The sequence below is a fragment of the Canis lupus genome, chromosome 6 (genome assembly GCF_048164855.1).
Source record: "Canis lupus baileyi chromosome 6, mCanLup2.hap1, whole genome shotgun sequence".
NCBI classification, from domain to species: domain Eukaryota; kingdom Metazoa; phylum Chordata; class Mammalia; order Carnivora; family Canidae; genus Canis; species Canis lupus.
In genome coordinates, this window is record NC_132843.1 from 8,147,610 (window position 1) to 8,160,515 (window position 12,906).

At 35.7% G+C, this 12,906-nt stretch overlaps 1 protein-coding gene across 23 annotated transcripts in view; it reads right to left on the reverse strand.

Moving 5' to 3' along the window:
• ARHGAP28 (Rho GTPase activating protein 28) overlaps positions 1-12,906 on the reverse strand; it is a 257,348-nt gene that overhangs the window by 9,846 nt on the left and 234,596 nt on the right. For 21 of the 23 annotated variants that reach the window (XM_072828781.1, XM_072828774.1, XM_072828779.1 and 18 more), the window contains 2 exons: positions 8,704-8,760; positions 6,790-6,914 (listed from right to left, as the gene is read on the reverse strand). In XM_072828781.1, the coding sequence (XP_072684882.1) occupies positions 6,790-6,914; positions 8,704-8,760 (182 nt within the window). Of the gene's footprint in view, positions 1-1,500; positions 2,919-6,789; positions 6,915-8,703; positions 8,761-12,906 lie in introns of those variants that run through there. The other 2 variants (XM_072828764.1, XM_072828783.1) reach the window with 2 other exon arrangements.

A 12,906-nucleotide genomic window follows, 5' to 3' on the forward strand; every position in this document is an offset into this window, starting at 1 on the left:
GGCTGAAGGTGGCACTAAACTGCTGAGCCACCCAGGCTGCTCACTTTTGGGAAACTTTTAAAGATTTAATTTCCTTAATGGTTATAAAACTATTTCATCTTGGCTGTCTTTTGATAATTTGTGGTTTTTGAGGAATTGGTCCATTTCTTCTAAGTTTTTGACTTTGAGCATATAGTTTGTTAACTATTTCCTTATCCTTTTATGAGAAGCATTATATACTTTGATATCTTCTATTTTATTCCTAATATTGGTGATTTCTTTTTATTTTTGTTAGTCTTTCTAGAAATTTACCAATTTTTTAAAGCTTTTTGTTTTACTGATTTCTATTATTTTCCTGTTTTTAACTTTACTGATTTCTGCTCTTCTATTGTTTTCTTCATTCTGCTCGCTTTGTGTTCATTTTGCTCTTATTTTTCTAGTTTCTAGAGGTAGAAACTAACTTGTTCTGAGATCCTGCCCTCTTTTTAAATGTAAGCATTTACTGCTATAAATTTTTCTCTCAGCATGGCTTTAGCTGCACTGTACAAAATTTGATTATGTTGCAGTTTTATTTTCATTTTGTGTACTTTAAAATTTTTCCTTTAACACTTCCTCTTTGACTCATGGGTTGAGAAGTATGTGGTTTAATTTTAAAGTATTTAGAAATAATCATGTTGTCTTTCTGTTACTGACATCTAGTTTGATTCCTTTATGGTCAAGATATTCTGTATGATTTCAATTATTTTAAATTTATTGAACTTTATTTTATGGCCCAGGATATGGTCTATTTCTTATGATTATATCTAGACTTATGTACAGTATTTTTTAGTATACTGCTTTGTATGATTTTCTTTGTGGTTTCACTGGCATCTCAATAACATATGTAACTTATCATGGTCTACTGGGATTGATGTTTTACTACTTTGAGTGATGTGTAGAAATCAACTCCCATCAATTCTCTTTACCCTCATACTTTTAAAAATGAGCATTGAATTCTATTTATGGTTAGTTCTTTGAATTATAAATAACATGCTAAATGAAGAGGACCACTAATGCATAAGTGGATTTCATTTTTAAAACAAAGTCTGATATTCTAGCATGACCAAACCTTATCTGTTTTACTCTGAAATTGTTATTTCACCATTAATAAGTTGTTCTCCTAATTGGTAAAAGCCCTGACACATTTTACAAATAAACTTAATTTTAGAACTCTCTTAGATTTAGAGAAAAATTGTGAAAATACTATAGACAATTCTCATTATTCCCCACACTCTGTTCCCCCTATTATTAACATCTAACACTAATATGATATATATACATATATATGTGTGTGTATATATATATACATATATCACAACTAATGAATACTAATACATTATTATTAACTGAAGTTCATACTTTATTCAGATGTTCTTGTTTTTTACCTAGCATCTGTTTTCTGTTCCAGAGATCCATCGAAAATATTGGAATATATTCAGTAATTATAATTGGTTGAATAATGTACCTTCCAAAACTCACATCTGTCTGGATATTCAAAATGTGACTTTATTTGATATAGGGTATTTGCAGATGTAGTTAGTTAAGAATCTAGAGATGAAATCATCCTGGATTCAGGGGACCCCCTAAAATCCAATGAATCCTTATAAGAGGAGAAAAGAGAAACACAAAGACAATGTGAAGATGGAGAGATTGGCGTGATACATCTATAAACCATGGATATTGGCAACCACTAGAAGCTAGAAGAGAGGCATGGGAGAGCTTCTTCCTCACAGCCTTTAGAAGGAACCAACCCTGCTGACACACTTCTTTCAGACTCCTGGCCTCCTGAACTGAGAGAATACATTTCTGTTGTTTTAAGCAGAGTGGTACTGGGAAACTAATACATAGTTATGTCTCATTAGCCTTGTCTTGACTCTGATATTTTCTCAAACTTGCCTTGTTTTTGATTTCTTTGACAGTTTTGAGGACTCATCAGGTATTTTGTAGAATGTTTCCAAACTGGGATTTGTCCAATGTTATTCTCATGTTTAGGCTGGAATTATGTATTCTTGGGAGGAAAGGGACAGAGGTAAAGTGCCATTTTCATCATTTCTTATCGGGGTATTTACTATCAGTGTGACTCATCATTGTTGATGTTAACCTTGTTCACCTGGCTGAGGTCAGATTTCATGACTATGAAGTTATTCTTTTTCCCTTGTTACATAATGCAGTCTTTGGAGGGAAGTTACTATGCAGACAATAAGGAGCGCTGAGCTTCAACTCTCTTAAAATATAGTTGTCTTGAGGTGCCTGGGTGGCTCAGTTGAGCATCCAACTCTTGATTTTGGCTTAGGTCATCATCTTGAGGTTGTGGGATGGAGCCCCGTGTCTGGCTCCTCACTCAGCAAGGAGTCTTCTTGAGATTATCTCTCTCCCTCTGACTATCCCCCTTGGCTCTCTCTCAAATAAATAATTTTTTTAAAAAATAAATAAAGTTGTATTAAATATGTTTTCTACATACATACACTGAGCACCATATCAGATGGTGCTATTTTTACTTCAACCATCAAATATGATTTAAGAAATACATAAGAAGCAGGATAATCAATTATAGTTATATTCTCCTTTCCTTTGATGTTTCAGGCCTTTGTTATCATTTTCTTTCTATTTACAGGACTTCCTTTTTATCCATTCTTTATGGGTAAATTTGTTAGCAAAAAAATCCTTTAATTTTGCTTGACCCAAGAATGTCTTCATTTCCCTTTCATCCTGGAAAGATGTTTTTTGCATGACATAGAATTCAAGGTTAACAGTTTTTTTCTTTCAGTACTTGGAAAGATGTTATGCCACTTCCATCTGGTCTCCAGGGTTTCAAGTGAGAAATCCACTGTGATTGTAATTGATGTTCCCTATAAGAAAGGCACTGCTTCTCTCTGGGTGCTTTTAAGGTTTTCTTCTTCCTTTTTTAAAAAAAGATTTTATTTATTTATTAATGAGAGACACACACACAGAGAGAGAGAGGCAGAGACACAGGCAGAGGGAGAGGCAGGCTCCTTGCAGGGAGCCCAATGTGGGACTTGATCCCAGGACCCCAGGATCATGACCTGAGCCGAAGGCAGACGCTCAACCACTCTGCCTCTCAAGGGTCCCAAGGTTTTCTTCTTTGTCTTTAATTTTTTACAAGTTTAATTATGTTGTTTTGGAAGGGATTTCTTTGGTTTGTCCTATTTGGGTTCACTTAGTTTCTTGAATACATAGGTTTATACCTTTTGCTAAGTTGGAAAGTTTTCAGTCATTATTTATTCAAATACTTTTTTAGTTCCTCTCTGTTTTCTCTACTTTTGGTACTGCACTGATGCAGTACCATGCATTACAGCCCATGAATCCCTGAGACTATATTCACTTTTTTGGGTCGGTCTTCTTTCTGTTATTCAGAATAAATAATGTTATTGATATGTCTTCAAGTCTACTGACTATATCCTCTGTCATCTTCACTCTACTAATGAGCCCATCTAGGGAGTTTATTTCAGTTATTCTTTCAGTTCTATAATTTTCATTTCATTTTAACTTCTTTTGTTTGCTGAGATTTTCTATTTTTTCATTTGTTTCAAGAGAATTCATAATTGCTTGTTGAAGCTTTTTTTGTGATGGTTGCTTTTGTCAGATAATTCTAACATTTGATTCAATTTAGCACTGGCATTTCTCAATTGTCTTTTCTCATTCTTATCGTGATTTTCCTGGTTTTAGTATAATAAGTGATTTTGTATCATATTGCAGACACTTTGGATATCATGAGACTCTGAATCTTACTTAATCATTTTTTGGCAGGAATTCCTCCTGTTGAAGTTTAGCACAAGGTCTGGGTGGGTGTGTACGTTCAGCTCTTTGCTGGACCCCACTGCCACCTGCCCAGTGAAAGTGGGACACCAATTGGCACTACTTTGCTGCCTTGGATTGGGGGTATACGATCAGCTCCCTGCTGGGCTCTGCTGCCACCAGGGAGAGGAAACAGAAGGTTGACTCATGCTTCTTTGTTGCTGTTGGGTAAGATGCTCTTCACTGTGCCTTACTGACTCTGAGGGTGGGGTGAAGCTAGTGGATAACTGCCTTGAACGGATTTATTAGGTCTCACTGCTGCTGGGTGGAGGAAACTCAGCTAGAGGCAGGACCCTTCTGACACTATCGTGGTTGGGAACTGAATCACCACCTGATTCTGTTGGGTGGGGCATGTAGATCAGTTGCCTGCTTGGTTCCACTGAAATCACAGGCGTAGTGGTGTGTTTTCCTGTTGGTGTTTGGTTGAGTAGGGCAAACATTGCCAAAATGTTTTTTTGTGGTTAGGCTACCTTCTCTTCAGTCTTTTGGATGGGGAAACAGGCTCTCTAAAGCTCATTTATGGTCTGTGCTGATGCCAGGTTGAAGGTTTCCATAGCACCCTGTCTAGACATATAGGAGGCAATAAGGAAACCCAGGAACTCACCACCATGATTTTTCACAGGTCTGATATCCCTAGGCAGTCAGCACTTGTCTTTCTACCTTTCAGAGTCTTCCTGTGCTTGTCATTATATTATGTCCAAAGAGTTTTAGTCGTAACAGGGAGGACCTGGGAAGAATGGGACTTCTTTCTCTCTCTCTCTCTCTCTCTCTCTCTCTCTCTTTTTTTTTTTTTACATAAACAGAAGAGGTGGTTAGGAGTCAGAAAATAAACATCTAGTGAAACAGGCACAGATGTACCAACTTACAACTAAACTTAAATTGGCCACAGTTCTAACTAGTTAAGAAAATGGACTGGACAACATCTTCTGAAGTTCATAAAAAGGATTTGCATCTACCTATAGTCACTGATTCTAATTTATTTTTATTAGAAACACTTTTATTCTACAAAAGGTCTACATCAGAGTGTAAAGGCAGTTTTCTCACACATTTGATCCCCCCAGAGGAATTCAAAGTCTATTACTGCTTAGTGGTAACTACTTATAGTGTCTTAGCAGCAGAGAAAAGTTAAGTTTTCAGGGTTCCTCTTGGCCCCTGTCTACTCTACTCTTCTTTTCTTTTTTATGTAAATATATATATATATATATATATATATACACACACATACTTTTTTATGTAAGTATATATATACACATATGTATATTTAGAGAGAGATAAAGAGAACATACAAAATATGCACATATTATAAGAATACTTGAAGAATTTTCACAAAGTGAATATACCACATAACCAGCCCCCATAAGCCACTATCATGGCTTCTTAATCACTATCCCTTCCACCCACAGAAAAACACTACTCTGGCTTCTAACACCATAGATTATTTTTATTGGCCATTCTTGTTTTTTTTTAATTGAAATATTTTTACTGAGATAGTGGTAGATTCATATGTAATTGTAAGAAATAATATAGAAAATTTCCTCATACTCTTTGCCCACTTCTCCTCAAATGGTAACATTTTATACAAATACAGTATAATGTCACAGTTAAGCATATTGACATTAATATGATCCACCTATCCTATTTAGATTTCCGACTTTACTTGTACTCATTTTTGTGTGTATTAAGTTCAATACAACTTGTATAGGTTCTTTGATCTACCATTAGAGTCAAGGTACTGAGCAACTCCTACATTGCCAGGTCCTTGTGTTACCCTTTTATGAGGGTACCCATCTCCCCTCCCCACAATCTCCTCTCCCCAGCTTCTAGCAACTAGTAACCTACCCTCCATTTCTAAAATTTTGTCACTTCAAAATGTTATATAAATGGATTCTTACAGTACATAATCTTCTGCAATCACCTTTTTCCCCTTCAACATGGGTACTCCTTTTTAACATGATTGGAAGATTTCTCTTTAAGAATATTTTAATTATTTAATTATTTCTAGGCACCTGGGTGGCTCAATTAAGTGTCCGACTCTTGATTTCAGTGAGGGTCATGGTCTCAGGGTTGTAAGATCAAACCCCATGTTGGGGCTTAAGCATAGAGTCTGCTCAAGATTCTCTCTCTCGAGACGCCGGGTGGCCAGTGGTTGAGTGTCTGCCTTCAGCTCAGGGCGTGATCCCCAGGTCCAGGATCGAGCCACACATCGGGCTTCCTGCAAGGAGCCTGCTTCTCTCTCTGCCTATGTTTGTCTGTCTGTCTGTCTGTCTCTCTCTATCTCATGAATAGATAAATAAAATCTTAAAAAAAAAAGACTCTCTCTCTCTGCACCTGTTCTCTAATGGAAGGATTTAAACTAGTACTTCTCATGCTTCTCATCTTTTAAAAATCTCAGGGCAAATATTTACCCCTGAATAAGCATGCCTACAGAAAAATTATCCTGATTGAGGCTGTTTCAAGGTGACTTACTGCAGATGAGCAAAAGGATTTTTTTTTTGTAAATAAAATTCTGATCCCAAGATTTATTAGTAGCATGTTTCAAGGAAAACAATGGCTATAATGTCTATTTAACTATGTAAACTTTATCTGATCTATGCATGTTGAAGCCCAATGAAGCCTGGAATGTTATTCCAGGTATCTCTAAAACTAACTTGCTATATTTTTTTATTCTAATAAAAAGTAAAACTCATGGAGTAAATGAAACCACCAAGATAGAAGATATCTATTAGGAATCCTATTTGTAGAAATTTCTTAAAAAAGAAAAAAAAAATACCTTTGTTATCAACAATTCTACAATCTACCTAATCTCTTTCTCTACTTTGACTTCCTCTACTGGTAGTCTCCAAAGTAACGGGTCCTAACTTTTCAAAAAGGCCAACTTTGTAAATGCCTAGAAAGTTATTCATCTAATAAAAGATCACCTTCCTTGTACAAAGACCTATATTCACTTTTACTCACCTGTTCTCATATTGAAATTTTGCCAGTATGTCTTTGGCTTTGGTGTGACTAGTGAGTTGAATGGCCATGGACACCTTAGAGAGAAGTGGAGCATGGACCCTTATGACTCCTTCCGGCACGTCAGACTGCCAATGGGGAAAAATTCAGTACATTCTGTCAAACTAGGATGAATATCACTTTAATGACTACACTTAAGAGATATGAAAATCAGTGGCAATGTGAATTAGGAAAACATGTAAATGTGACCAGTATTTAACCAGAATGAAATACTGCGTTCTTTTCAAAGGAAGATACACTAAACTTAACCTGGGACTTTACTTTTGTTACATACGTAGGCCCTGTATAATACCTTAAAATAACCAGAGAAGTAGCACTATGTTATGACAAAATCTCATGTTTCTATCAGTTCATTTTCTTGACTGTGCCCTAAAATAAGCTTACTTTAGGTTGAATTCTGTATTTCAGTATATTTTAAGATCAACCTTCTCAAAGAGTTAAGAATCAGTTATAAAATATAGCTTTTTAAATATCCTTTTTCTTTAGTTAGTAACAATGATTGGTGGGCCCAAATTGAATTCCAAATGAGCATTTAAAACTTGATTCCTCAAAGTGTATGATAACACCCTGAAGAGCAGCATATGGACTTCTGAGTATCTCTGCTTTCATATGACAAGACTGGCCTGCAGACCTAACTTGGAGCTCTTGTTCAATGAAATAGAATGGCGTCTTCTAATTAACAGGAATTTCTTTTGTCAAGATTGACTGGAAAATTCCTTTTGTTTCCAAATTTTGAATATTTTAAAATTAATTATCTATCTAGATATGAAAAGAAATAAATTTCTAAAAAAATAAAAGAAAGAAATTTCTATCTGAGGATCTGGCTAAGTCCTCAGATAATCATTTTAAATTTGAACATTCTCAAAGGATAGCACTGTTGATGTAGAAGGCTTATGTTGTTGAATTGACTCAATATATACCCTAAAAGGAATATGTTATAGGTTGAATTGTGTCCCCCCAAAGGATATGTTGAAATTCTAACTACCAGTAGCTGAGAATATAACTGTATTTGGAAATAGGGTCATTGCAGTTGTAATTAGCTCAGATGAGGTCATAATGGAGTAGGGTGGACATACATCCAATATGGCTACCGTCCTTATAAGAGGAGAAGACACACAAACACACAAATAATGTGTAAAGATGGAGGCAGAGATTGGAGTGATACATCTACAAGCTAAGGAATATCAAGAATTGGTGGCATCACCAAAAGCTAGGAATGATGTCAGGAACAGATCCTTCTCTCACAGTCTTCATAAGGAACTAGGCAGACACCCTGATTTCAGACTTTTAGCCTGCATAATTGTGAGAGAATAAATTTCTAATATATTAAGCTAACTAGTTTGTCATACTTTGTTACAATAGCACTAGAAAACATTTTAAAATAGAATCAGTTATTATGGTACTTTCTGCTATCACCAGTAAGAACCAGAAGAGCATACCAAGGAATGGATGTTGGTGGAGGGTGGACTGGGTGGTTATGGGGGTTGTACAGAGTGTCCCTGGGTCATTGGAACCAAGACTATACTCCTAAAACACTCTTTTGGTCATTTCATGCCCCCCCTCTTCCAGCTCTCCAGAAGTCTCTGTAAGATATTATGATCACTTTCCTATGATCATAATAATCACATTTTCCCTGAAAATTCCTACAGTATTCATAATTGCTTACAGGCTGCCTAACCATACATTTTGAGTCATCAGTTAGTTGACTCTCTCCCTATACTATTTCTTCATGTGCCACATGAAATGTCAAGTTTAAAGGATATATCATGACCAAAATTATGCACATATTATGGTAGATAAAGCCAGAGAATACCATATAAGGAGTTAATAAGAGAGAAAAGGAAATTGTTTTCTTACCATTCTTCTTGAAGAGGGTGATTTTTGTAGTACCTTTGAAGTCTTGGGGCTTATAACCTAAATAAAACACATTTAGTCCTCAGTAATGATTAATGTTGGGAAAATAAGCACATGCTTCCATTGGAAGTGTAAACTGTTACTCTTTATGGAAAACATTTTGAAAATATTTATCAAAGTATAAAATAATCCAACAATGCCACATCTGTAAATTTATCCTACAAATATACATTGTTTGTGATAAATAGCATATATGCAAGTTTGTTCACTAGTGCATAAATCTTAATAGCAATAGACTTTTGGACACAATCCAACTTTGTAAACTGATAATGGAATAATGATATAGAATAATCACCATGATTTTTTAAGTCAGTAAAGCAAGACACACAGGACAGTATTTAATGTATGTTACCATTCATGCCATAAAAGGGAAAAGAACACTGTCAAGAATTTAGGTCAGCAACACTCCATGGTGTTGCTACTGACAAACTTTAAATTCTACCTTTTTTATATCTCTTTGTTGCAACAAAAAAAATTGAAATAGCTGACTTCATTTAGCATTATACAACTTACAAAGTGCTTTTACACATGGTAAGTGAGTTGATGCTAAAGACAACCCTGTGAATTAGGTTGGGGAGAATTACTTTTCTCCCCAATTTATAATATAAGAAAATTGAGGCACAGAAAAAGGCTTTAATTCACCAAGGCTACTAGCCCAAAGGATGCGACCAAAGGAGTGCTTAAGTAACAAAAACAGCTAAATCTTGGTTAGAACAGCAAATCTAGTAGCACTTAAACTTACACTTCTCCAAGGATACCTGGTGGCTCAGTTGGTTAAGCAGCTCTTGATTTCAGCTCAGGTCATGATCTCAGGGTCATGAGATTGAGCCCTGTGTCAGGCTCCACACTCAGCAAGGAGCCTGCTTGAGGATTCTCTCTCTCCCTCTGCCCCTCCCCTCACTCATTATCTCTCTCTCTGTCTAAATAAATAACTAAATCTTATACTTTTCCCATCTCTGCTCCCTAGTTCAGTGCCAGGTTTGAAAAAAGCAGCCTGCATTTCTGGTACAGGTCCAGGAAGGAGCAGAATGACTAATTCTTTGTTCTGACCTGGTTGGTGGCTCCGTAGAATACTGGCTCAGAAGGCCTGCCTCTATCTTGGACTAACTTGGAATCTGACTAGTGCTAAGGTGGTATGATGTTGAAAACATTTATAGGCAAATGATTTAGCCATCACCACCTGATGTAGTAGATAAAAGCTGGAGAAAACAACAGACTAAAAAGTTTGAGAGGCAAGGCTGGAGGTTGAGATGCTTTGGAGAATAAGGCTTTGAAAAGCTCCAAATATTCCTAAGACTCTAGAAAGCCATATGCATGCCCAAGGCTATGCATGTGTTCAAAAAAGACCTGAAAAGAACTTAACCTGTCAATTTAAGCTGGCTGACTTTTGGGCTTTGTCCAGGCAGGAAGTGAAGGTTCAGGCAGAGTCATAAACTGTCCTATTGAATGCTGAAGTTGCACCCGAACAAACACAGACTTTGTCTGCAAAGACCGGGAGTTTTTTTGTTCAAGATTTTTAAGAAAATTTCTGTGCAAACATTAGCTAACCACTGAGCTCATGGAGCAGAGATTTCAGTGGCCATGCAAAACAAAGAATTCAAACTTTATAAAATTAGCTCAGCAGAAAAGTAATTAAACAAATAAACAAAAGCTACAACAAGCAGCAACAAACCCTGGCAGAGGGAGAAGAATCTTTTTTCCAAAATTGCCACATTATAATATTTAAAATGTCCATTCAGGGATCCCTGGGTGGCTCAGTGGTTTAGCACCTGCCTTTCGCCCAGGGTGTAATCCTGGAGTCCCAGGATTGAGTCCCACATTGGACTCCCTGCATGGAGCCTGCTTCTCCCTCTCCCTGTGTCTCTGCCTCTCTCTCTCTCTCTCTCTCTCTCTCTCTCATGAATAAATAAATAAAATCTTTTTTAAAAAAAAGTCCATTCTATAACAGCAAAAAAATTATGAGACAGGCAAAAAATGTCAAGAATATGTGGCCCATGCACAGGGAAAAAAGGAGCTTCAATAGTTTCAAAAGAAACTCCTGAAGGAAATTTAGACATTAAACTTACTAGAAAAAGCCTTCAAATAAGATATTTTAAATATGTTCAAAGAACTAATGGAAACCATGTTTAAAGAACTAAAGGAAACCATGAGAATTATATCTCACCAAATTGGGAATATCAAAAAAGAGACAAATTATAAAAAGGAATCAAATGGGAATTCTGGATTGAAAACTTAATAAAAAATAACTTAATAAAGTTAAGTTTAAGTTTAAGTTACTAAGTTTAAGTTATTAAGTTATCCAAGTTAAATAAAAAATCTACTAAAAGGGTTTATAGCAGATAAGGAGGCAGAAGAAAAAATTAGTAAATTTGAAGATAAATTGATTGAGATTATGTGGTCTGAATATCAGGGAAAAAAAAGAATGAAGAAAAATTAACAAAACCTAAGAGGAACTGTAGGATAATAACCAACATGAAATGCACCAACACATACATAATTAAGAGTCCAGGAAGAAGAGAAGAGAAAGGGACAGAAAGAATATTTTAAGAAATAATGGCTGAAAACTATCCAAATTTGCTGAAAAACATTGATTGACCTATTCAAAAAGCTCAACAAACTCCAAATAGGATAAAGACATCCACACCAAGATACATCATAATCAAATTTTCAAAAGACAAAGAATTTGAATGCAGCAAGAGAAAAGCACCTCAGCATGCACAAGAGATTTTTTCAATAAGAGTAACAGCTAGTTTCTCAGCAGAAACCATGAAAACCAGAAGACAATGGAATGAAACATAATCAAAGGGCTGAAAGAAGAATAAGCTGTCAAGCAAAATTCTATCTGGCAAAACAATCTTTAAAAAATAAAGAGGCCTTCTAGATGCCACCACCTCAGAGCTAACCTGTGCCCCCCAGTCATGGTGAACCCCTTCATGCTTTTCAATAGTCCCTTCAGGCTAAAATGGAGGGATGCTAGACAGTAACTTGAATCCACATGAAGAAATAAAGGACACCAGTAAATATAACTACATAGGTAAATATAAAAGGCACCATTATGTATTTTTTCCCCATCTAATTTAAAAGACAAGTGCATAAAGCAATAATTATAAATCTATATTGATGGGCACAAAATTAATTAATAAAGATGGAATTTGTAGCAATAACAGCATAAAGTAGGAGATATGGAGGTCTGTAAGTAGATTTTTTTAAAGATTTTATTTATTTATTTGATACACAGAGAGAGTGTGCATAAATAGGAGGAATGGCAGGCAGAGGGAGAAGCAGGCTCCTCACTTCAGGGAGCCCAACATGGGGCTCAATCCCAGGACCCTGGGATCATGACCTGAGCCATAGGCAGATGCTTAACTAACTGAGTCTCCCAGGCATCCCTGTAAGTAGAGTTTTTATATACTATTGAATTGAAGGTGAAATTAATATAAATCAGATTGCTATATATTAAGATGTTACTTGTAATCCCCAGGGGAATCACTAAGGAGAGATTTTAAAAATGTGTAGTAAAAGAAACAACTGTTTCTTTCAACAAAAATATATTATAAAATATTAAAAGTAGTATACTGGAAAATAACTACACAAATTAAGGTAGTAATGGAAGAGTTGTGGAATAAAAATAATATTAGACATATAGTAAAAAAGAATTGAAGGGAGAAATAGTTCTGCAACAGCTAGAGACTTCAATATTTTGATACCTCACTTTCAATAACAGAAGAGCTAGGCAAAAAAAATCAGTGAGTAAACAGAAAACTTTATCTAGACATAATAGACATCTATAGCAGAGTTCATTACCATTAAGCATGCATAAAACATTTTCCAGGATAGACAATATATTAGGCCACAAAATGAGTTTCAATTAATTAAAAAATATCAAAATAATATTGGGGCATCTGAGTGGCTCAGTCAGTTGAGCATCCAACTCTTGATTTTGGCTCAGGTCATAATCTCAGGGTTGAGAGATCGAGCTCCCCACTCAGGGGTGGGGGAGTCTACTTGAGATTCTTTCCCTCCCCACCCCTTGTAAAAATAAATAAATAGATCTTTAAGAAAAATTTTGAAAATCAAAATAATGTAAAGTGTATTGTACACCTACAGTAGAATTAAATTAGAAATCAGCAACAGAAGTGAACCTGG